Consider the following 25,719-nt stretch of genomic DNA (forward strand, 5'->3'; position numbering starts at 1 on the left):
TCATCTCAAAATACTTGCAGCAACGATAACATGGTACCTACAATAATAATTCTGTCAATATTACCAGTAAGCTTGTGCTTGGAACACGGGTCTAGGTCCGAACTTTGACATATTAAATAATCGCAACAATGCAATTTATCATACATAATTTGTTCTCCCATCTGTGTAAAGCCCGATTTTTAAAAAATACAGTTGCAACAAAAATGCTTTTAATATTTATTTGTCACAGGGCTGTGTGTGGTTTTCTCACTGAACAAAATTGCAGTTAATTTTCTAGTTTTAATAACATAGGTGGATTGGTCGACCCGAACCCGCAGCCGGTCTTTTTATAACAGAACTGCAGCACCTCCCAAATATTGGGGGCTGTTTCAAAACCTCTGAGTAATCGCGTAACATTGCAATTGTGTACAGCATGCAGTAGTCATTGAATAACTACTCAGCAAGAAGACTGCCACTTTCCGGTTCAATCAGTTGCAGGCTTTTGAAATTTTCTTTACTTCCAATCGCTTCTGCCAATGAATTACCGATGAATAGTGAAAATAACCTAATTGAGGGGGGCAAACTTAGGGGTAAAAGAAACAAAAGCAGAAAATGCTGGAAAATCTCAGCAGGTCCGACAGCATCTATGGAGAGAGAACAGAGCCAACGTTTCGAGTCAGGTCCAGCTCCGGCAAAGCGTCATCCAGACTCCAAATGTTGGCTCTATTCTCTCTCCACAGATGCTGTCAGACCTGCAGAAATTCTGCAGCATTTTTTGTTTGATTTTGATTTGTTTCATTATTGTCACGTGTTGGTGTACAGTGAAAAGTGTATAGTTTCAGATTCCAGCATCCACAGTAATTTGCTACAAAGGATCCTGAACAAAGCCCAGTTCATCACACAAACCAACCACCCATCCATTGACTTTGATTTATTACTGTTACATATATTAGCATACAGTGAAAAGTGTTGTTTCTTGCGCACGATACAGACAAAGCATACTGTACATAGAGAAGGATAGGAGAGAGTGCAGAATGTAATGTTACAGTCATAGGTAGGGTAGGTAGGTAGTGCGAGGTAGGTCCATTCAAAAGTCTGATGGTAGCAGGGAAGAAGCAGTTCTTGAGTTGGTTGGTACGTGTCCTCAGACTTTTGTATCTTTTCCTAATGGAAGAAGGTGGCAGAGAATATGTCCGGGGTGCGTAGGGTCCTTAATTATGCTGGCTGCTTTTCTGAAACAGCGGGGCAGTGTAAACAGTGTCAATGGGTGGGAGGCTGGTTTGAGTGATGGACCGGGCTTCGTTCACAACACTTTGTAGTTTCTTGGACAGAGCAGGAGCCATACCAAGCTGTGATACAACCAGAAAGAATGCTTTCTATGGTGTATCTGTACAAGTTGGTGAGAGTCATAGCAGACATGCCAAATTTCCTTAGTCTTCTGAGAAAGTAGAGGCATTGGTGGGCTTTCTTAACTATAGCATCAGCATGGAAGGACCAGGACACGTTGTTGGTGATCTGGACACCTAAAAATTTGAAGCTCTCGACCATTTCTACTTCGTCCCCATTAATGTAGGCAGGGGCATATCCTCCACTATCCTTCCTGAAATCGATGACTATCTCCTTCATTTTGTTGACATTGAGGGGGAGATTATTGCCATTGCACCAGTTCATCAGGTTCTCTATCTCTTTCCTGTACTTCTCATCATTGTTTGCGATCCAACCCACTATGGTGGTGTCATCAGCAAACTTGAAAATCAAGTTGGAGGGGAATTTGGCCACACAGTCATAGGCGTATAAGGAGCATAGTAAGGGGCTGAGGAGACAGCCTTGTGGGACACTGGTGTTGAGGATGATTGTGGAGAAGGTGTCGTTGCCTATCCTTACTGATTGTGGTCTGTGGGTAGGAAGTTCAGGATCCAGTCGCAGAGGGAGAGGCCACAGAATCTGGAGACGAGATTTGTAGGAATAATGATGTTGAAGGCTTGGAAAAGCAGCCAGCATAACCTAGGACCCCATGCACCCCAGACATACTCTCTTAACTATAGCATCGGCATGGAAGGACCAGGACACGTTGTTGGTGATCTGGACACCTAAAAATTTGAAGCTCTCGACCATTTCTACTTCGTCCCCATTAATGTAGGCAGGGGCATATCCTCCACTATCTTCCGTCAGGAAAAGATACAAAAGTCTGAGGTCACGTACCAACCGACTCAAGAACAGCTTCTTCCCTGCTACCATCAGACTTTTGAATGGACCTAAGTTGATCTTTCTCTACACCCTTCCTCTGACTATAACACTACATTCTGCACTCTCTCGTTTCCTTCTCTATGAACTGTATGCTTTGTCTGTGTGGCATGCAAGAAACAATACTTTTCACTGTATATTAATACATGTGACAATAATTAATCAAATCAAATTTTATCTTTGAGGTGAAAGAGTTTTCTCTCGATTGATACTGATGCACAAGGCTAGGGGGGATCACAAGGACTGCAATATCGCGAAAAATGTTCTATTCGGTATTTAATTTGTAATGAATATCTGGAAATGGGTGGGGGAGAAGAACAATAAGACTGCAGCTGGGTGATACATTGCGGATAGTGCGGTGCACTCTGGGAGGTGTAGTTCACTCCGCGGCCACTGGACGTTGCTGTGGGCGAGAGGCGGACTACAACTCCCAGTGGGCACTGCGCGTCCCGCATGATCTCATCCACTGCAGTCTCACGTGACGCGATCAGCCTCAGTCAGCTTTGCGGCGCAGCTCTCAGTCAGTCAGTGCGGGAAAGGAGCGCCGCTCGGCTGGGGGGGTGTCGAGCATTGAGAGGCGCTCACCATGTCCGAAGGTGGTGGAGGCGGGGGAGAAGACGGCACCACCGGCCTGGAGGTGACCGTGCAGAATGTGGCCGACGTGTCCCTTTTGCAGAAGCACATCCGCAAGCTGGTGCCGCTGCTGCTGGAAGATGGCGGCGAGGCGCCGGCCGCCCTGGAGACGGCCTTCGAGGAGAAGAGCGCGCTCGAGCAGATGAAAAAATTCCTCTCCGACCCTCAGATGCACACGGTGCTGGTCGAGCGGACCACCCTGAAAGGTTAGCGGAGCCGCCCCATCCTTTCCCCCCTTTCTCTCTTGTTATCTCCCGAAAGGCGGCCACACCCAGCCGGCGGCTGAAGGGAAAAGCCGCCCTCTCCTCCCTCAGGAAGGGGAAAGCGGGCTGGGTCTGTGTGTGTGTTGGAGGCCGGTGGAAAATGACCGGGAGAATCTAAAACAAGGGTGTAGGCTCGGGGACAAAGTCTGTCGCAGGGAAAGGTGTGTCGATGCAGGGGGCCCGCTCCTTGTGACAGCTCCCCAGCACAGCTGCAGCATTTCCCCTGGGGCGGATCCCTCTACTGCAACATATGCAAAACACTGCGGTTGCTGGGCATCTGGAATTTAAAAGAAATAAAAACCCTGGAACCACTGGACTTTAGTTTGAGCAATGCATGATCCACCCCCCCATATTAAATTATGTTAAGGACATTGGGTTGAATTTCTGTTCAAATGTAGTAATTCGTGCTGTTAAGATGTTGTTTGTCTTTGTGGACACAGCTGTGGTTTAGGAAGAGGAATGTTGTGATTTGCTTCATGAACACCATTACATCAGAGCTAGATGTGGATGAGTATTTGTTTTAACACCATGACTCATGAGATGGATCAACGCATGACTATAACCGTGGCACCATTTTAAATATTTCTAACAGTTGTATTGATGTCAGTTTTATATTAATGGGCGTTTTTAACTTTGAAAGCAGGAAGTTGTGACCTCCCCTTTGCATACAGGCCTGTTCAGGGAATAATTGTCTGAGTATGTTCGCATATTAAAATACCAGAACAAGAACACTTTTTGGGGAAGAACTGAAGTGGAAGGTAGATGTGAAGTTGGCACAGTGCATTTGGTAGAAATGGTAAATTGTTTGCATAGGGCAGTGTTGCATGCCATATTAACACATTAGCATAGTTCAGAAGGAACTGTTGGATTATTTGTTTTGTGTAAATATATCATGGGGCGCATCAGATTTAAATTATGTTTAATTATAAAGGATTTATCTATTAAATGCTCAAGTGTTCATTGTCATTATCTGCAATATTTGGGTCAGGATTCATCTGCATTGCAGTGTAGCGGGGTCAGTTTTTTAGTTCAGTTGACTGGACAGCTGGTTAGTGATGCAGAGCAACGCCAACATATGAAGGTCCAGTCATAGACAAGCAGTAAAATTTTCAATGATTTCACTGCAAATTATGGAATCTCTTTCTTTTTCATCTAAATATATTTGATTTAGATTTGCATAGTAAGTAACTTGAGGGTTAGTGTAGATTTTAGTTTTTCAGCCGTTTCTTTGCAGTTTTTGGATGTCTGGAAAACAGGGCTGCCAGTCTAATGTTGAACAAACTTTTTGTCATTCAAACAAAATATAGATGTTTCTTGTTAAAATATCCTTCAGAATCCTTAAATGTTCTGGAATTTTATTTTCTGTCTTTTCATTTGTTTCCTTTTTCAGTTGAAGAGACAGACATTGGGGTGTTGTCCATACAGACCTTTAGCTGGCTATCAAGTGGAATGTGAAACCAGCTGTGGCCTTTAGTGTCTTCAGAAGCATCCATTTCATCCTTTAACCCATATGTGGCATAGCTCAGCATGAAATATGTGCTTTTGTAGCATTTGGAAAATTAGAACTGAAACAATTAAATAACTGCAATTCTATCATAGAACTGTTTTAGCAATTACATTGTTTTTAAGCAAATTGCTTGATTGTTTACCCTTTAGATGCCATCCGATTTTATTTATTTTGACAATTGTTTACTTAATAGAGGATGTTGGAGATGAAGGGGAAGAGGAGAAAGAGCACATTGCTTACAACATTAACACTGATATTCATTATGGACTTAAGTCTAACAGGTACTGTTTTGGATTTATGAACATGTGCAGAATCGCTTTTGGCCAAATTTACTGTTCTGTTTTGGATCTGTTCATTTGAACAAGTATTTAATGCATTAATTGGCACAAATTTATTTTGTGTGTGGGGTGGGGGGGTGTTGAACAACATATAATGCATTACTTTGAGTGTGTATTCGATAATATTTGCCATCCTGATCTAAAACTTACTGCTAAGTGACTATGGTGTGTTAGAATTAATTATGTAATTTTGTATTCTACCTGCATACTAATTTTACAATGGGATTAATTTGCTTTTGGGAAAACAAATCTCGTATATATTTCTTTGAGCTTAAATGGGTATTTTTGTGCATAATTTAGTCATTTGTTTCAGTTTCAAAATATTTTCTGTTTCTAGTTTGGCCTTCATAAAGCGTACTCCAGTTATTGATGCAGATAAGCCAATTTCATCTCAGCTGCGTGTTATAACACTGAGCGAAGACTCTCCATACGAAACATTGCATTCAATCATTAGCAATGCAGTGGCTCCATTCTTCAAATCGTACATTAGAGAGTCTGGCAAAGCAGACAGGTACTTTTTAAATCTGCCGATATATTACTTCTACATTTATATGTACATTTTAAGTCTAGCAAATGTTATTTCTAGCTTTTAGAATGTCATGGGTACATGTTAACTTTATACTGCAAATCAACTGCAGATTATCACCAGCTAATCTTCCAGCTTGAAAGTTATTGCATGTTGGCTATAAAGAGCATCAAAATCTATGTCATTAAAAGTTGGTAGAACTGGCACACCTTCTCAATAATATGTCTTGCTTAACCTAGAGTAATCACAATGTGGGGCATAGATGACTCTTAAACTGTTGGAGCCTGCTTCTCTTGCACTGCCAGATCACCTCCCTCCCCACTTCAAATTGGGAACTGATTACTGCTTGGTATTCAGCATTCTCTTATGACCTGTCATCTTGCCCACCACCCTATTCTGAAGTATCTGCAGGACTGCTCTCAATGGAAAGTTTAAAAGAGTCCATTGCAGATTTTAGGGTGGTTGCAACTGGTTCCAAAGGTGGGGGTTCCATAGGTGAATTCTTGAGATTAGTGGTGTCATTTGCTTCTGTGTATGTGGTTTTAGTAAGAGTTGAGTGTCAATGCCCTATAATATATATTGTAACAGAACCTGAGGGTGTAACTTATTCTTTTTAGTGACTGTTGCGCAAAGCTTCAGTCCAGGTACTTGGTCTGATGAAGCCTAATATGAATCAGCAAACTATTTTATTTCGCAGTAAACTGAGCATGTAGAACCGCAATTATGACACAGCTTGATTATATCAATACAGCTGATCATTGTATACTAATAGAGCCCTTTTAAATAATACAAGTTGGGCAAAATCTGTTCAATTTGTGTGACACCAAACCTGACACCAAGCTGCCTTGGAACATTTTCAGCAGGAAGTCAGTATCCTCTGTTTAATTGTAACTGGATTGCAAAAGAAGCGTAATGTATTCTTACATGAAGTGTTTTTTCATTGTTTTTTTCCACCAAATATTTTCTCTGCTTTTTCAGGGATGGCGACAAAATGGCACCATCCGTTGAGAAGAAGATTGCAGAGCTAGAAATGGGGCTTCTGCATCTGCAGCAGAATATTGAGATCCCAGAGATCAGTCTCCCAATCCATCCAGTCATAACCAATTTAGCAAAGCAGTGCTATGAACGTGGAGAGAAACCCAAAGTTACTGACTTTGGTGATAAAGTGGAGGATCCAACTTTCCTCAACCAACTGCAGTCTGGTGTAAACCGTTGGATTAGAGAAATCCAGAAGGTAAGAGTTAATTAACACTTACTATGTACAATGCTTTCTAAATATGAGACCACTCTACATGTGTGAATGTTTGGCAGTATTTATGTTAGTGATGAATATGGAAGCTAGGCTCTTGAATTTAAAGAATTCCAAGTAAAATTTGAATTCCCCAGACTTTATTAACCGTCGGCAGTCTGAAGTAGCTCTTTACTGCAACCATTTTGGAGTTAGCTAGTAGATTTTGTTGCTTATGCAAAACCTCACCTAGTTTCAACAGATGGTGATCCAGCTTTAGTATTAATTTAGCAATCTGTTTTGTTATATTTGTATTTAAGGATGTGTGATGGTATGCTATTACTATAAGTGTATGTGTGTATACTGTTTTAAAAAAAATTTCTACATGCATTCGGTATGTCTGGTAGGAATGCAGTTCAAATGCCGGGAAAGCAAGATCATTGCTCATTTTAGCAATGTAGTATTTACTTAGAGAGCTAATAGACTTTAGTTTACACAAAGAAATGGTCCCATGGAGTATTTGATTAAAGAGATGGAAGGTGGGTTTAGGGTCATTTGATGTGGTTAATGGGAGGAGCTAGGTACGTAGCAGAGAAAACAGCTTTTGAATTCTAGCTGTAAATTGCTTGAAGACAGATCTGCTAGCTGCTCTTAAAAAATCAGTATCTCTGTTTAAATTCGTTATATCAAGTATGTCTATTGTTAACTGTATTTAACGTGGCTTTTAAGTCTAAGAAGAATGATGCTTATTTGGAACTGAAACTGAGCTTTTTCTTTTCTTTGTTCAGTGGGTAATAGTTAAGCTGCATCATTTGTTAGAGTTAGGCTGTGTTATTAAATGTTTTACTATAAATGATCCATAATTTGCGGAATTATTCCTGGAGTGAGCATCCTATCCTCAGTTATGCAAAATAGAACAATTGTTGGTCTAGTCTGGCTTCATAATTTACCTTGGGGTTTGGGTCCAGGAGCCTAACAGATGTGTAGTTGTTGATTCTATAATCAAATAAAATCTTTTTGTACTGATTTGTCTGCTACTGTTCAACTTTCAATGTGCCTGATTTCTTAGCTTCTAACTTGTGTAGTATTCTTGAGTCCAAAGACCAGGGAAATACAAGATTATGCCTGTTGATTTCATGGTAACTTCAGTAACATGGGTTTCATTTCAACCCTGGGCACCCCAATATTATTATTTTATAGTCATATTTCAGCTTGATGAGAGGGTAGTGGGAGAATCCTTGAACACAAGGAATCTAGTGACGATATTCACTAAAAAGTATTTGAAATCTATTAACAATCTTATTTAAATTTGTTATTTATAATGCTGAGGAAATGAACATTTTAGTTTATTTAACAATAATCTTGCAATGGAAAATGCCCATTTCAAAATATTAAATCAACACTCTGGTTTTCCCTGGTCCCTTATGTATTTTGGAAAAAAATTTATTCATTCCCTTTAGCATTGTTAATGCTCTGGGATTTGGAACACTTTATTTTCCCCCACTTAGCGTCGGGCTCGATTATTCTCATGTTGTGCTACAGTGCAATTAGATGCAAAACAAAGCTTTGTGTACCTGACTTTTTAAAAGGGCCCTCTTATTAGACTCTTGTACTTTTTCTCCCCTGTTTCTAATAGCAGTATGCTTGCGCCCCCATCCATAAGCAAGGTCGCACGTTTTATGGGCAGTTTTGTGGAGACACATCCATCAACAAATTAATTGAAACTCCCCAAATTCATTTTGCATCAAATCCCCATAGTTAGCAGAGAAGACTTTGATTTAGGCAACTTAGGTTGGATTTGATTCTAGGCCATAGTAGTGAAAAGGCACTGCATGAACTTACTGCTATCTAGTACTTAGATTTTTTAAATTTAGCTTTCTGCCAATTTCTCTAATCTCCACGCTAAACCATTGAGATACAAATATTATCTTGTTGGCTGAAATACTTGAAGCCCTGTACACAACAACCCTCAATTTTTGTCTTCCTTTGCATTCGCTTGCAAACCAAAAAGACCTGATCGGTGTTTTATTTTTGGGGTGATTCAGGAAACGTCAACCTCTGCTGTTGTCCCTTTTTCTGTCACGATCCACTTTCTTTTGCCTGTCTTTCCTGCCACTTCAGACAAAAGAAAATGAACGTCTTTTTTTTCTGCAATAAATAATTTGCTATGTTCCAGTGATACTTAATCTACACAGTCAATCGATCACAATGCTTCCATCTGTAAGTGGACCGTTTTTGATTTGATTTATTATTGTCACATGTATTAGTAGACAATGAAAAGTATTGTTTCTTGCGTATTATATGGCCTAGGCGAGTAAAATGCAAATGTCTTTTTGTTTTGTTGCTAATCGCAATTCCCACCTTGGCATCTTCCGCTCTCTTCACTGAGAGCTATGTCACCTCCCACAAGAGTACTGATAGTGCTGAGACTGTATGGCATACCTTACCAAACATTTACCGGGCCACCCCCTTCCTCCAGCTTTTCTGATTGGAAGTCCTGAGACCACCAAAAGAATGGCTGGTCTTTCCATTTGTATATGCTTGAGCTCTTTGTTTTCAGTAGTGGCTAAGAAACCAAATTCGGTAAGTCATTGCCTTTCGTTACTTGAGGGATGGAGGCAGCTGAAATATCCTGGCCATAATAGTAACTCTGCCAAAATTTGAAGAAATCGTATTTGTAGCTATAATTACCACGTCTTGGCAAAAGCACTACACATTGTGTATTCTAATGTGTAATGTCTTGGATAACCTGATGCTTGTGGAATTACATCATAACAAGGTGATGAGCACTCCTGGAGAAGAATAAAATTGGAGAGAGGAGTCAATAAAGTTGGACAATTTGTGGTCATTTTTTTTCCTTTCTACTTTTGAAACTCATTCACATTCCTGTCTGCAAGCATTTAATGCAATGAATACATTTGTCATTTCAGTTTTTAGCTGGTCTGAGTTTTCAACTAGGTTGAGCTAAGAAGAGCTTTCAAGCAACATTGCAGGTGTGAAAATTGGAAAATATAGAAAATTGGCACATACAGTAAATTGTATGCATAAACATCCACTCTGCATCCATCAGCAGCCACCTTGCTTAAGTACTGTATATACTTGTCAAGTTTTTAGTAAGATCTAATTAGGGACCAATAATGTTTTTAAAGTAGATAAAATTTGGGATTTAAGACACCTGTTAATGGAGTAAAGCCACAAAATTCCACAGGTTTTGAACAAAAAAAATGAATTTTGCTACACAAGGTCAAAGAAAACAATTTACAATATCTATATTACACTCTGACATGCCGTGTTAATATGGGGTACATGTGAATTAACAGGCCAACTGTGATCGAAAACATCACATTATACATGCATGGTGCCACGGTGGTTAGCACTGCTGCTTCACAGCGCCAGGGACCTGCGTTCGAATCCTGGTTCGGATTACTGTTTGTGTGGAGTTTGCATGTTCTCCCCTTGTCTGCGTGGATTTTCTCCGGGTGCTCTAGTTTCCTCCCACAGTCCAAAGATGTGAGAGTTAGATTGGCTATGCTAAATTGCAATTTAGTGTCAGGGGAGCTAGCAGGGTAAATATGTGGGGCTATGGGGATAGGGGCTGGGTGGGAGTGTGATCGGTGCAGACTTGATGGGACGAATGGCCGCCTCCTGCTATGATTCTATACACAATGGCAATTACAACCAAGACACAGTACACAGATTTCTCAACAACCAACCCAGACGTCCATGCACACGGACTCAACCAATCTCTCAAACTGTGTCTCGTGGGGTTCCAGTCTTCACTTTTGAAGTCGCTCCAATTTGGCCAAAATCAACAATGGCCCAACTCAAATGCTCATCTTCCACGATTCTATTTCACTGGACTCCCAAGTATATAAATTGAGCATCAACACGTTAGCACAACTTCAGTTCTTCAGCCTCATCAAGTAGAACCCTACTGCTCATAGCATGGAGTCGCCAGCCTTTGGCTGTCGTCTTGGATCTTCAGGGCTTCTCCGAAGTCCTTTTCATTTAAAGTCTGCTCCCCGCAGCCCTCTTCCTCTTTGGAGCCTGTTTGTCTGCTCTTTCAACTGAGCTGTGAACTTTTTCTGGTCCCTGACCCCTGTCAGCAACTCTTTGTTTGGCACCACTTTGTGTCCCCTCTCCCTTTTGGAATTCTACCTGTCCCCTTCCCAGGACATTTGCAATGGTGCTCTACTCCCAGTCAAATGACCTGGGTTTTTGTGCTATTGTTCTTCTCTTGCACATGCAAGCGGGGCCCAAAAGAAAGAGAAATTTTAGAACTGCACATTGGCAGCCTGTTCCCAATCTACGCATACACAAAAACTCTGTCTATTGGGAGTTGAAGTTCCTGACATCAGCTCCCCAACAAGGTTAGTATGTAAAAATATCTAAAAACATGTAAATGTTGACCCCATGATTTTTGGACACCCCTAGTTTTTCAAGGAACGAAGCCCAAAAATGTCATGACCAAAGAATCACTACAAACCATGATTTAAAAAGTTAGTGTACTTACTGTATTTTCTCCTGTTCTACTTATCAAACAGGAAAAATATAGACCAATTTTAATTTTTGCAGGGAGGAACACTGACTGGCTTTGCTCAGGGGTTTTAAGATCAGTTTCAGCACTTTAGTAACCTGGTGACTCGATGCACAAACCTTCATGACTTTTTTAATGGCTTAATTCCACACACAGCATTAAAGGAACTTTGTTAATATCTAAAGATAAAGCTAACCTATTATGATATTCTGTTCTGTCAACATTTTATATGTAGGTAACCAAACTGGACCGTGATCCTGCCTCAGGGACTGCTCTGCAAGAAATCAGTTTCTGGTTGAATCTGGAGAGAGCCTTGTATCGCATTCAAGAGAAACGTGAAAGTGGAGAAGTGCTCCTGACTTTAGAAATTCTCAAACATGGCAAACGTTTTCATGCCACTGTGAGCTTTGATACAGATACTGGTACGTATTTGTATACACTTGCATGCATTTAAATACATATTAATGCGCTAATGGTGTGAGCATTTATCAAATAATGTTCATAATACTGATTTTAATGTTTAAAAAGGAGAAACATGAAACCGCTAGGATTTTCAATTTAAGCAAAGTTGACTTTGACGTAAGACAAACTGTCCATGATAAATTGGGCAAATTTATTAAAGGATAACATTTTCCATTCATTAATGGATAAAACTATAGAAGATCAGTGGGAGGTGTTCAAAAAATAATTTAATATGAACCATTTTATGCCCCTAAACGGCCAAGGGTTCTACTTACCAAAACAAAAAGACAGCCATGGGCACAAGAAGTGAAGTACAACTCACAACAAAAAGAAAAAACTAAAAATTGCAAAAGATTCCACAGGTTGTGATGAATGAAAAAATGCAAATAGTATCAAAGCACTAAATGCTACAAATGGGAGTCCAGAAGAAATTTAAGGGATGGTAAAATCAACCCTTTTTCACAAATACATGATGTGGAAAGACTCCATTTATATCAGCATTTACAACTGAGGAAGAGGTCATCGTGCCAGACATCCCAAGGAAGCCATTACTGAGGCAGGAATAGGGACTCAAAGTTAATGTACATGTAGACTAATTAGCCTAACGTCTGTTGTCAGGAAATTGCTGGTTTTTATAATTCAGGATAAGGTGACTGAACACCGTGAAGCTTTTCAGTTGTTCAGAGAGAACCAGCTTGAATTTGAAAAGAATGGGCAGGTGTCTAATTGATGTTTTTGACTAGTAGTGTCCTACAAGATGTGAGGGCCTCAACTACTTTCTGGACTGGATAGAGTCGCACCAAATTTGCTGATTGGAAAATTCTTGGTATTGTAAGCCGTGGAAGCGTAAAATTGAGATGTTGATGGATTAAGTAAATGGGTAAAACTAACAAGTGAATTTCACTTTCAACCTAAAAAGGGATAGAATGGTGTACTTGCTAATTGATGAAGAGCTAGAAACAGTGGAGATCCAAAGAGACTTGGTGTTCCATGTACATTGTTCAAATGTCTTGAACAGGCACAGAAAATAACCACAAAGGTTAATAGACTGCTGGTCTTTATAGCTAGATGAAATGAGTTCAGTGGAATAGAAGTCATGCTTCAGTTATGCCAAAGTCTGGTTAGAACACATCTGGAGTACCGTGAGCTGGTCAATATCAAATTATTGAGAAGGTTGGGTTGCTAGTTATTAAATGTCATTCTTTATCTTGGAGCATGTTTCCATATGAATATAATTTGTGTTTGACTTTAGATATTTTTTCCTAAAATAATAGGACTTAAACAGGCATTGGAAACAGTAAATGACTATAATCCCCTGATGAAGGATTTCCCGCTTAATGATTTATTGTCTGCAACTGAATTGGATAAAATCAGGCAGGCACTAGTTGCAATCTTCACTCACTTGCGAAAAATCAGAAACACAAAATATCCTATTCAGAGAGCATTGAGACTGGTGGAAGCAATTTCAAGAGACCTGAGCTCCCAGTTGCTTAAAGTCTTGGGAACACGAAAATTGATGCATGTTGCTTATGAAGAATTTGAAAAGGTAAGTTGAAATTTATATAGTTTTCAATTCATTTCAAACTTGAACAGCTTTTATGGCAGTTTCTGTAAGCTTGTGTATATAATCTGTGTTAGTATTGAACTTTGTACGGAACTGTTTTTCAGGTGATGGTGGCGTGTTTTGAAGTGTTCCAGACATGGGACGACGAGTATGAGAAGCTTCAAGTTTTGCTCAGAGACATAGTTAAACGAAAGCGGGAAGAAAATCTTAAGATGGTTTGGCGTATCAACCCTGCTCATCGCAGGCTTCAAGCTCGTCTTGACCAAATGAGAAAATTTAGGAGGCAGCACGAACAACTGAGGGCTGTTATTGTCCGAGTTCTTAGACCCCAGGTAACTTTTGATGTACAGGAGGTCTAGCCTGATGAAGCTCATAATTGTGTTATACAGTGAATAACTCTTTAATTCACTGAGCACAAACTTTAATTCACATTTTAATACTTATAATTGAGGTCAATGCCAGGGCAAATGGCACTCCAGTTTAACATGCAAATCTGTCCGGCAAAAACCCCCAAGATAAGCTCTATGTTGGGAGTCGGTGACATTAGTACTGGTCTTGCATAATTGAAGGGTTCCAAAGGAAGTTATTTGCTTTGCCAACTTTTGGACCATATTTATCCCATTTATGTGAAGTCTATCTTCAACATCTTGCTATTTGAGACATCAAGAAATTTGCTTTTAACATTTATTTGCCACACTTTAGGAGTTGTTTATGTTTGTTTTTCAAATTTTATAGGTGACTGCAGTTGCCCAGCAGTCGCAGGGGGAAGGCCCTGAACCCCAGGACATGAAAGTAGCCGAAGTTCTCTTTGATGCAGCTGATGCAAATGCCATTGAAGAAGTGAATCTTGCTTATGAAAACGTCAAGGAAGTTGATGGGTTGGATGTTTCCAAAGAAGGAACTGAAGCTTGGGAAGCAGCACTGAAACGCTATGATGAGAGAATTGACAGAGTTGAAACACGTATTACAGCCCGTCTTAGAGATCAGCTTGGCACTGCAAAAAATGCCAACGAAATGTTCAGAATATTTTCCAGGTTTAATGCTCTCTTTGTTCGTCCTCACATTCGAGGTGCTATTCGTGAATACCAAACACAGCTAATCCAACGTGTGAAGGATGATATTGAAGCCTTGCATGATAAGTTCAAAGTGCAGTATCCACAAAGCCAAGCTTGTAAGATGAGCCATGTCCGTGACTTGCCTCCTGTTTCTGGGTCTATCATTTGGGCAAAACAGATTGATCGACAACTCACAGCCTACATGAAACGTGTAGAGGATGTTCTTGGTAAGGGTTGGGAAAATCATGTAGAAGGACAGAAGCTCAAACAAGATGGTGACAGTTTTCGTATGAAGCTTAACACGCAAGAGATTTTTGATGATTGGGCAAGAAAGGTCCAACAGCGTAACCTTGGAGTGTCTGGTCGTATCTTCACAATAGAAAGCACACGTGCTCGCGGTCGCAGTGGCAATGTTCTGAAGTTGAAAGTGAACTTTCTGCCTGAGATTATTACACTTTCCAAAGAAGTTCGCAATCTTAAATGGCTTGGGTTCCGTGTTCCACTTGCAATTGTCAATAAAGCTCACCAAGCTAACCAGCTCTATCCATTTGCTATCTCACTGATTGAAAGCGTTCGCACCTATGAAAGAACATGTGAAAAGGTAGAAGAGCGAATTTCAATATCTTTGTTGGTCGCTGGTCTGAAGAGAGAGGTTCAGGGATTGATAGCTGAAGGAATTGCGTTGGTCTGGGAATCCTACAAATTAGATCCTTATGTACAGCGTTTGGCAGAGAGTGTTTTCAGCTTCCAGGAAAAGGTTTGTCCATTCTAATTTTATTTGCTCTTTGTAGATGACTGTAATTCAGTTGGTTTGTGAGCATGATGATGGGGGTGTGGTTGGGAGAGAGGGATAGTTCTAAGTATTGATGAATACAGTTAATCAGTTTTTTAATACTTTTTGATTTTAAATGTCTATTTCTGCAAACATTTGTGTGGAATTTTGACGAGGTCTGTTCAGAGCTTGGAATCAACAGATACATAAAATTATCTAAAAAGTGAGAAATCTACTGCAGAAAAGCAATTCCACTGCATGAATGCAGTAACATAGGCTATCAATATAAATCTTTCAGGTGGATGATCTGCTAATTATTGAAGAGAAAATAGACCTTGAAGTTCGTTCATTGGAAACCTGCGTATATGACCAGAAAGTATTTTCTGAAATCCTGAACCGTGTTCAGAAAGCAGTTGATGACTTGAACCTCCATTCGTATTCCAATTTGCCAATTTGGGTCAATAAGCTGGATATTGAGGTAAGATTTGTCATAACTGGAAATGGTGTTTGAAGATGTCTATAGAACTTGTTTGTAAAGGGAGAAAAGATTATTTGGGTTGAGAATTCACTAACTGAACTGTTCTTGTAGATTGAAAGGATCTTGGGAGTTCGTTTACAGGCTGGATTGAAAGCGTGGACCCAGGTTTTGTTTGGACAGGCAGATGACAAAGCTGATGTTGATATGGATACAGATGCTCCACAAACCAGCCATAAACCAGGAGGCGATCCAAAGATCAGAGTAAGACTTTTCTACTTTTTTATTCAAAGCATGGATTTGAGCTGATTTAAATAATGAAAATACTGTCACCTCACTGGCTATATGGGTTAAATTCCCAGTAGCATTCGTTTTAAAGCTTTTTTTATTAAAAATGAATTAATTGCCACTCCGGTATGATTTTTGTAAAGGCCATTTATGTTTGATTATCTTTAAGTCCTTGAAGTAATTGAGGTGGTAGTTGAGGTTTGTGCAGTTTGACTCTGAAGTTTGAAACGGTGTTTTGGTCGTAGAATTGTGAGCAAAGTTGAAGAGATTAGTAGAAAAGTTTGGATACGAAACGGGCTAAGGCACAGAAAGCAGAGAGTAATGGTGAGTTGTAACCTCTGACTGGAGGAAAGCATGTAGTGGTGTCCCCCAGGTGTTGGTGCTGGGACCACAATGACCTGGACATGGGTATATCAGACATAATTTCAACATTTGCAGATGACAAGAAACTTGGAAATGTAATAAACAATTGATAGACTTCAGAAAAATTTGATTTATTATTGTCACACTGAATACAGTAGAATGTATTGGTATACAGTGAAAAGTATTGTTTCTGGCGCACTAAACAAAGCACACCGTACATAGAGAAGGAAAGGAGAGAGTGCAGAATGTAGTGTTACAATCATAGCTAGGGTGTAGAGAAAGATCAATTTAATGCGCTGTAGGTCTATTGAAAAATCTGATGGCAGCAGGGAAGAAGCTGTTCTTGAGTCAGTTGGTACGCGTCCTCAGACGTTTGTATCTTTTTCCCAACGGAACAAGGTGGAAGGGAGTATGTCCGGGATGTATCGGGTTCTTAATTATGCTGGCTACTTTTTCAATGTAATGGGAAGTGTAGACAGTGTCAGTGGGTGGAAGGCAGACTGCAATGTAGACAGACTACTGAAATGGCAGACAGGTAAAAGATGAAGTTTAATGCAGAGAAATGTAAAGTGATTTACTTTGATGGGAAGACTGAAGGGAGGCAACATAAACTAAATGGTACACAGTTTAAGGGGTTGCTGCATTGCAGAGACCTGGGCATGAACAAGCAGCAGGGCAAGTTGAGAAGGCTGTTTTACAATGGCATCTGTGATCTTTAGCTTTAAAAGTAAACATATAGAGTACAAAAATAAGGAAGTTATGTGAAACCTTTTCTAACGTTTCCTCCACTTTGTGAATGTTGTCCAACCTGTTCCTATGGATTAGAATAAATAGACTGCATGAAAATATAAATTTGCTCCAAGACTCTTTGAAAACACTTTTCTCCCCCTCACTTCTAGAATATAGTACATGAGCTTCACATCACAAATCAGGTCATTTACTTGCACCCACCAATTGAAGACTGCAGATACAAGTTATACCAAGAGCTGTTCAGCTGGAAGATGATAATCCTAACACTTCCTAGAATACAGAGTCAACGATATCAGGTGAGCAAAGGCAATTGTTTTCTTACTATTTTGTGGTTTATATAAGGCAGTGATCAATAATAACTGGATATCATGGGACCGTGGTTGGCATAATATACACCTACTGCCCAACTTTACAAAATCAATGAGGGACATGATTTATTTTTAATGGTATGGTTTTCCATACAACTTTTAGACAAAATTAGGAAAGTACTAGCTAATAACCTCTCTTGTAAAGGATGCAAAAATGTTTGAGGATTATACTTCAATTGGTGTAATTTTGAAGCTTATAGCTGGTATGTTGAATATAAAGTTTTCCTGTTCTTTCACTACTGGGTTTGAAATATGAAAAACCTAACTTTGACCCCAATTTAACTTGATAGAAAATTGTAGTGGTTAACAACTATGACTTGAAATTCTATAGGATGTTTTGATCTCTTTTCTCTGCTCCCAATTAGGTTGGTTTTCAGTATGAACTGTCTGAAGAGGAGAAATTCTACCGTAATGCACTAACAAGAATGCCAGATGGGCCAACTGCTTTGGAAGAAGCTCATGAAGCTGTTATGGGAATTGTCAGAGAAGTTGAAAAATATGTCAAGGTAAGCATTTTTAAGATTGCTTGTATTGAGCCTCTGGTCTTATTCTGTTAAACAAATCTTTTTATGTGTGCTACTTTTTCTTGTAGGTTTGGCTTCAGTACCAGTGTTTGTGGGATATGCAACCTGAAAATATCTATAACCGTTTGGAAGATGATCTGAACAAATGGCAAGCCCTGCTTGTCCAAATCAGAAAGGCGAGAGGAACTTTTGACAATGCAGAAACGAGAAAAGAATTTGGGCCTGTTGTCATTGATTATGGAAAGGTAAGAGTAAAGAGTAGTTTGGACATTTCCCCTTCGTTGGTTTAAAAGTTTTAATTTGCCTGTTTATTGGGCTGACCTTTCACAAGGGTGTAAATCAGATTTGGAGTATTTTAGTGAGACTGCTGTATCTGTATTTGAGACTTTTGGCTTATCTGTATATCTAGAACTGTACTGTAAACTTGCTGTTTTCTTCAAGGTGCAATCGAAGGTGAATCTGAAGTATGATTCTTGGCATAAGGAGGTTCTCAGCAAATTTGGACAGATGCTTGGTCAGAATATGCAGGAGTTCCATTCCCAAATTTCCAAGGTACGATGTAGTCTTTGGGGTAATGTGCAAAGCATTTATATAATTGAATTCTATGTTGATCTCTTGTCTCTAAATGATGACTTATTTTTAAATCCAGTCTCGTCAAGAATTGGAGCAACACTCAGTAGATACAGCAAGTACTTCAGATGCTGTGACCTTCATAACTTATGTGCAGTCATTGAAACGAAAGATCAAACAGTTTGAGAAACAAGTAGATGTAAGTGTTAGCATTCTTTACCTAGATTTTAATCATTGCAAATGATTGCCCAAATAATTCAAATGTGGCCTCTTTGTTGGTTATATCTTTGTTCCCTTTTAGTTTGCTTGATTTTGTTTCCTTCAAGCTTTCTTTTCTTTCATTTGGGTATATGATCTGGCAGATTCAAAATATAGTGCTAGAAAATGGTGGTGACATGGAGCATAATGGACTTGGATTGGGACAAACGGGTCCATAGCTGGGGTTTTTAGGTCCCTGCCATATTTCCAGCACACTGTTTAGAGCTGGTAAGTTATTTTTAAAGGGTTAAAATTATGTCCTTGTTTAGTGCTGGATAGAGAACTAAACCGGGGAAGAGAAGCTTGTTCCAAGAATTGTTAGGTGCAAACACCATTGTGCTAAAACGGATTGTCCCCGTTTAGTGCTGGGAATTGGTGAAATGGAGGGGCAAAGGAAATTAATGGCGGTAGCAAGCGCATGAACAAAGCCACTACGATAAGTGGTACATTCAGGACAGAGCAGCAAAGCTGCCACTGAGTTGCATGTCAGGGGGAATGGCGAGGTTTGTGGTTGCAGGGATGGATGCAGAGTGGCAGTTGTCACAATGAAGGGTTTAGCAATACTGAATGTGAGAACCTGGTCAACTGCGATGGATATAACTCGGTGCCACCTATTGCTTGGAGGGTTCCTGCATTAATTATTTTGAAGCATTTTAACATGTAATGGGTACTTTTTAAAATTGTTACCTGAAGGCCTGGCTCCATTGGACAATTACATGGGTGTGAAAGGTTTAGAGGGATATGGACCAAATGCAGGCAAATGGGGTTAGCTTAGATGAGCTTTTTGGTCAGCATGGGCCAAAGGACCTGTCTAAGGTTAAGTTATGAAGGTAGGATGCACAAACTTACTCTATATTCCCGGGGGGGGGGGCGGGGTTTATATAGTTTAGGGACAATCTAATCAAGGTTTTAAAATATTGAAGCCTATAGGGTAGATGCAGATTTACTGTTCCTCTGTTGGTTGCATCCAGAGGAAGAATCATAAATTTAAAGCTGGGCTATTTAGCCATGTAATTTTACTTTTGAACCCAGTCTCTGTTTTCAGCTGATATCTGCATAAATACTCCTTGATCGCAAGGTAGCAATTAGAAGTAAAAATCTCAATTTTGGTTTTCCTCCTCCTAAGTAACCTTTCCAGATTCCACTTCAGAATGCTAACACCAATGCTGGCACCCCCATGCCTTAGTTAACTCTGTAGAGATTTATCAGGATTGGGGAAAAAATTGAAACGACTGCACAGTAATACAAAAATGCTGGCAACCTTATTGCACCAGCTGTGGCAAAACTGTGATGCATGAACTTTGAAATTTAATATTAGTTTTCATTTTGTTTTGCTGCAGGAAGGTTTGCTCCATATCTAGTCTTTACGCTTTTGGTTATATTAACATTTTTCAGTCTGCTTTCAGTTTTGAGTAGATGACAGTTGGAGCACTAAATGACTAATCTTGTATGGCTATTCTTGAGTGTCAGATTCGATGCAATTTAGATAAGTTTGTAGAAAGTTAATTGACCATTCTTCCACCTGTAGCTTTATCGCAATGGCCAACGTTTGTTGGAAAAACAGCGATTCCAATTTCCTCCATCGTGGCTTTACATTGATAACATTGAGGGAGAATGGGGTGCTTTCAATGACATCATGCGTAGGAAGGACAGTGCTATCCAGCAACAGGTGGCTAACCTACAAATGAAGATTGTTCAGGAGGATCGTGCTGTGGAAAGCCGTACTACTGATCTTTTGGGTGAATGGGAGAAAACAAAGCCTGTAGCTGTAAGTAATTGTTCATATTTCAAATCTTTTAGAAATTTTGCTGCTTTCTACCAAATGCTGCATGTTTAATGTTTGCATCAAATGTCAGTTGCAGTTTATTTGTAGAAATGTTCTTTTGAATACATGATGCCCATTAACTTTAACTTGAGTCAAGGTTTTGTCTATTATAGTTGATAAAATCATGAAATGACGCAAGTTCATTTAGTCAGTAAACAAGTTCTTTTGCATCTAAAATGTTTGGAGCTAGAGAGAACAAAATGTAATATTGTTTACAAGTGTGTGATTAAAATTTTTTTCAATGTGAAGCATTTTGTGCTGTTACAAAATTAAAGGTGCTTTGAATATGTATGTTAATTATAAAAATTAAACTGGCTATTAGGGGAACCTTCGACCAGAGGATGCTCTGCAAGCACTCACCATCTACGAAGGGAAATTTGGTCGTCTAAAAGATGATCGTGAAAAATGTGCAAAAGCCAAAGAGGCTTTGGAGCTTACAGATACTGGATTGCTCAGTGGGAGTGAAGAACGAGTACAGGTATGTATTCCAATAACTTTGAAGATGAGATTTGATGCTGCTATGCAATTATTTCTGGCAGCAAGTAATGAAATAGATTTTGTCCTTTTGGAACTCAGCGCTGTCTAGATTCTGGGTGGAGGGAAGGGAACCAATGATATAGGAAGAGCTTGGCTCTGATGGGTGCTTCAGTTTCCGAGGTTTGCATGTGTTGGGGATATCAAAAATGTATCTAAAATGAGATGGGCAGGGAATCACCTGTGTCAACATGACTAATTTAAAGGTCTAACCTTGAATGCTTGGCTAAGCCGTGTCCTTCTGTTTTAGTCTCCAGAATCTGCCTATTTTAGACAAGCTGTTATCTTACCAGAATATCTGCTCTATTTTATACAAAATCAAATAGAAGGTACATGTCCTTTCCGAAAGGCAAAAAGCGAGCTAGCCTGTGCATGGAAAATATTATTGCCCTGTTACGTATACCAACCTGAATATCATTCTCGGCAAATGATGTCTCTTAACTACAGCTCTCAAACTTATCATTTATCTCCCCTTTTACCAGATTGCATTGGAAGAACTGCAGGATCTCAAAGGAGTTTGGTCTGAGCTATCCAAAGTCTGGGAACAAATTGACCAATTGAAAGAACAACCATGGGTTTCAGTTCAGCCACGCAAAGTATGAAAATACATTTACTCGTGTTTGAGGTTTTTCTCTAAAATTACAATGCCTAAATGTGGGCAGACAGCTTCTAGTTTTCTTCTGTCTTATGTTGTTGTTTGATTGGAAAACATAAATATTCGGCTTAGCATTCAATAAGAGACAGCGATTGAGGGGGAGCGGCAAAGGGGCAGGAGAGTAAGATGTCCATACACTGAACTAAATGTTCTGTGGAGATTTTCTAAACATGTAGGTGGAAACCCGTCCTTACACCCTAATTGCTGGTTGGCTAATGTTCTCTATCTTGGTTCACTGGCTGACCACAGAAACCTACTAGTGAGCCATAGTTTAGTCATGCCAGGCCTTAGGCCCACCCCAGAGCCCAGATTAGTCCCCAGTACAGATACTTAGCACACTCCATAGATATTTAACAGTTAAGCCTCCAGCAACAGATATCTTGATGTGGCCTTGACTTTAAAAATGGATGAAAGCCAGACACGCGTTTCAAAAAAGCCACTGATTTCCACAGAATAATGTGTAGTTGCAGAACTCTCCCTGCAAACTAGTGAAAATCCCAAAATGGCATTTAATCGTGCATGGATCAATCAGACACTTGAAATCAATAATCCTAGTATCCTGTAGTCTGATCAATGTCTTTTTTATATAAAAACATATTTCTGATCATAAAATATCTAATTCTTATTAGAAAGTGATTTATCAGTAGCATTGGGAATCCAATATCCTTGTTATTTCCAGGTGCTGATTTGAAAATTGTTCCTCTTTCACCTAGACTTGCTACCAGATGTTCCACGTATTCTCCCAGACTCTTTCTCTTTGCAAACATGATGTTTAAATACAGAGCTCTGAATGTTACCTTCTGTTTCTGTGAAATTTGGTGGTTGAAATCCCTGCAGTCACATTTGATACAGTGCTAATGTGTTTTATAGGTAATTGATACCTTGCATTGACTTATTTCTGCTTAACATATAAAACAGCTTCGTCAGAATTTGGATGGATTGCTTAACCAACTAAAAAATTTCCCAGCTCGTCTACGCCAGTACGCTTCGTACGAGTTTGTCCAGAGACTTCTGAAGGGCTACATGAAGGTATGTCCTTTAATTTAAATTTAGTATAGGAAAGCATTTTGTTCATATGTGTGACCAAACGATAAAATGCTAATTTTAAACCTTTTTTTCCGTAGATTAACATGTTGGTGATTGAGCTAAAGTCTGAGGCCCTGAAGGACCGCCACTGGAAGCAGCTGATGAAACGACTCCATGTTAACTGGGTGGTGTCTGAATTAACCCTGGGTCAGATATGGGATGTTGACTTGCAAAAAAATGAAGCTATTGTTAAGGATGTGCTACTTGTGGCCCAGGGTGAAATGGCTTTAGAAGAATTCTTGAAACAGGTTTGTTACAGACAGGATTGAGAGAACTGAAATCCTTGTACCCTTACCATTACTTCACATGAACAGTATGATTTATACTGGAAAATAGGATTACTTATTCAGGAACTCACCCAGCTACATCACTCATGCCTCCACATATAATGATGCAGCTAAAGAGAATATTATACTTTGTAAACCAAAATAATAATTTGTAGTTCGTATGTCTGGCTCATTATAGGAGAGCAGGCATTAAAGGTCCTGTAAAGAAAGGAGTCTTTTCCCCCCCTTGAACTGTAGCTTAGTTGAGTTCAAACAGTTGACATTGACATTTGGGTAATTGCAGGGTTCCCTCAGATGAATGTTCAGGTTGCAAAGTTAGGCACTTGTGGTTTTTGTCCATTTTCTTTTTGGGTGGACTTGGATTTAAGAATCAGGCTGGGGGGCCTTATAGATTTTACAGCCTCCAGGAAAGGAAACCTGTCATCCGTAACTGATCTGGCCGACGTGACTCGACATAGCACTGCGGTTGATTCTTGGCTTCCCACTGCAATGCACACTGAAGCCACTCTATTGAAGGCAATTAGGGGTGGGCAACAAATGCTAGCAATCCTATCAAAGAATAAAGGAAATAAATAGCTTTCACTGGCCATGAAAGGTAATTTTCAAATTTGATTTGCCTTTTTCTTGAGTTTGAGTAGATCAATGGCCTCTCATTTTCTTAGGACTAGTGCTGATGTGTTAGTGTCTCTGATTCCGTATGTCAAGTCTTCTCAGTATACATGTGGTGCAGCTTCAAACGTCTCATTCTTCTAGTTGTCCCAGCAAATTTTGACCCATGTTCAAATACAGATTTAAATACTATACACTTGTCCATGGATGATGATGTGATAAACAATGCAAATTTCCAGTAGCCTGTTTGTAATTCAGTGCATTTAGTCCAAGTATTGTCCCAGTAACCATCAGGGATAAATTCCAATGGTATTCTTTTCTGCCACCTGAAATACTGATCACTGAGCTTAATTATGTGCAATTGATCTTGATCTAAAACTTGTTACAGATTAGAGAAATGTGGAACTCCTATGAGTTGGACCTGGTGAATTATCAAAACAAGTGTAGGTTGATTCGTGGTTGGGACGATCTGTTCAACAGGGTGAAAGAGCACATCAACAGTGTATCTGCCATGAAGCTGTCCCCCTACTACAAAGTAAGTATTTATGGGAGTGTTTTTTTTTACCATTCTGTTGCTTTATGCTTTGCCTTTTTTCCTATTGAGATGAAATCCTTTCTGAATTGTAGTTAATCATCCTTCCACCATATGTTTTACAATTGTTACATTTCCAGCTTTTGTGTTCATATTTTTATAATTTTGCATTTTAATTTCTATTCCTTCATGCTTTCGCTCACCTTGCATTAGGCATTACCAAATTACAAGGTATCTGCTGCGTGTCTTTGTAGTCATTTTTGATGCAGTGAGATTTTAGTTACTTCTTGTTTTAAGTCATTTAAGAATTTCTGCTCCGTTCAAAATATTTGTAGAGTTCAGCAATGATGGTTTTCCCAAGCAGCTTGTGTAGTAAGCAGACTATAGATTTTGATAAAAGCCTAATCAACATAATTTTCTGTGCTAATTGTAACATTTCTGTAGGTCTTTGAAGAGGATGCCTTGAGCTGGGAAGATAAGCTAAATCGTATAATGGCACTCTTTGATGTATGGATTGATGTCCAGCGTCGCTGGGTCTATCTTGAAGGCATCTTTACAGGAAGTGCAGACATTAAGCATTTGCTACCTGTGGAAACTCAGAGATTCCAGAGGTACCTGAATATATTAACATTTAAAGCTAAACAGTTATTTCAAAATTATTAAATTGAAGTGCATGTTCTGATTGTATTGTTATTAAACAGCATCAGCACAGAGTTCCTAGCACTAATGAAGAAAGTGACCAAGTCTCCCCTCGTCATGGATGTTTTGAATATCCCAGGAGTGCAGCGGTCATTGGAACGGTTGGCAGATCTGTTGGGCAAGATACAGAAGGCTTTGGGAGAATATCTGGAGAGAGAGCGATCATCCTTCCCTCGGTAGAGAATTGAATTAATTTGTTTTTTGAAAAACACAGTGCATTGCATTGGAAAAAGAAATTGCACAGGGAAAAGGCTAGCATCCTGGAGAAGGAAGTAGTACTTGATTAGAATTGAGCAGACAAAGAAGAACTATGTTAAATACAAAGACAGGTTTGCAATGCATGTATGTAAATTAACAAATGTGGTGAATGAGGTTGGTGAGCAACAAGCAAAAGTAGCTGTTTGGGAATATGATGTAGGGCAGTAATGGAAATAGTTTGACTTAACAATAAGAACTGAGCACTTAATGTTGAAGGAAGCAATATGTTCATAAAGGGGGAATTGTAGTTTTGGAAGGAGGATGGCCACTTGATGGAGAAATACAGAATCCACTTGGTTGAAGTTGAGGCATGAGGGGGGAGAGGTGATCACACGACTGGGGATATTCAGTAGGCCTCCACATAGTGAAAGAGGTAAAAAAGTAAATCTACAGCGAAAACAGATGTGCAAAAATTATAAAGTATTGATGAACTTTAATGGCCCTAATCTAAAGGCTGAGTGGGAGATATTTAAGAAGTGTTCAGGAGCACTTCCTTGACCAGTATTTTCTTATCCCCCGTCATTCCTCAG

The 25,719-nt window shown here is 39.5% G+C and overlaps 1 protein-coding gene across 2 annotated transcripts in view; it reads left to right on the plus strand.

Annotated features, from left to right (window-relative positions):
* The first annotated feature begins 2,688 nt into the window (after positions 1–2,688).
* The window catches only part of dync1h1 (dynein, cytoplasmic 1, heavy chain 1), an 83,940-nt gene continuing 60,909 nt past the window's right edge, over positions 2,689–25,719 (plus strand). For both annotated transcript variants that reach the window (XM_078234134.1, XM_078234135.1), the window contains exons 1-23: positions 2,689–3,062; positions 4,820–4,907; positions 5,302–5,475; positions 6,469–6,724; positions 11,491–11,677; positions 12,992–13,263; positions 13,386–13,613; positions 14,017–15,093; positions 15,407–15,586; positions 15,698–15,847; positions 17,134–17,280; positions 17,718–17,858; positions 17,945–18,121; positions 18,318–18,428; positions 18,526–18,645; positions 20,233–20,472; positions 20,852–21,007; positions 21,546–21,659; positions 22,637–22,747; positions 22,843–23,052; positions 24,089–24,235; positions 24,677–24,843; positions 24,934–25,107. In XM_078234134.1, the coding sequence (XP_078090260.1) occupies positions 2,810–3,062; positions 4,820–4,907; positions 5,302–5,475; positions 6,469–6,724; positions 11,491–11,677; positions 12,992–13,263; positions 13,386–13,613; positions 14,017–15,093; positions 15,407–15,586; positions 15,698–15,847; positions 17,134–17,280; positions 17,718–17,858; positions 17,945–18,121; positions 18,318–18,428; positions 18,526–18,645; positions 20,233–20,472; positions 20,852–21,007; positions 21,546–21,659; positions 22,637–22,747; positions 22,843–23,052; positions 24,089–24,235; positions 24,677–24,843; positions 24,934–25,107 (4,880 nt within the window). In that variant the 5' untranslated portion in view covers positions 2,689–2,809. The remainder of the gene's footprint in view (positions 3,063–4,819; positions 4,908–5,301; positions 5,476–6,468; positions 6,725–11,490; positions 11,678–12,991; positions 13,264–13,385; positions 13,614–14,016; positions 15,094–15,406; positions 15,587–15,697; positions 15,848–17,133; positions 17,281–17,717; positions 17,859–17,944; positions 18,122–18,317; positions 18,429–18,525; positions 18,646–20,232; positions 20,473–20,851; positions 21,008–21,545; positions 21,660–22,636; positions 22,748–22,842; positions 23,053–24,088; positions 24,236–24,676; positions 24,844–24,933; positions 25,108–25,719) is intronic.

The sequence above is a fragment of the Mustelus asterias genome, chromosome 18 (genome assembly GCF_964213995.1).
Source record: "Mustelus asterias chromosome 18, sMusAst1.hap1.1, whole genome shotgun sequence".
Lineage (NCBI taxonomy): Eukaryota > Metazoa > Chordata > Chondrichthyes > Carcharhiniformes > Triakidae > Mustelus > Mustelus asterias.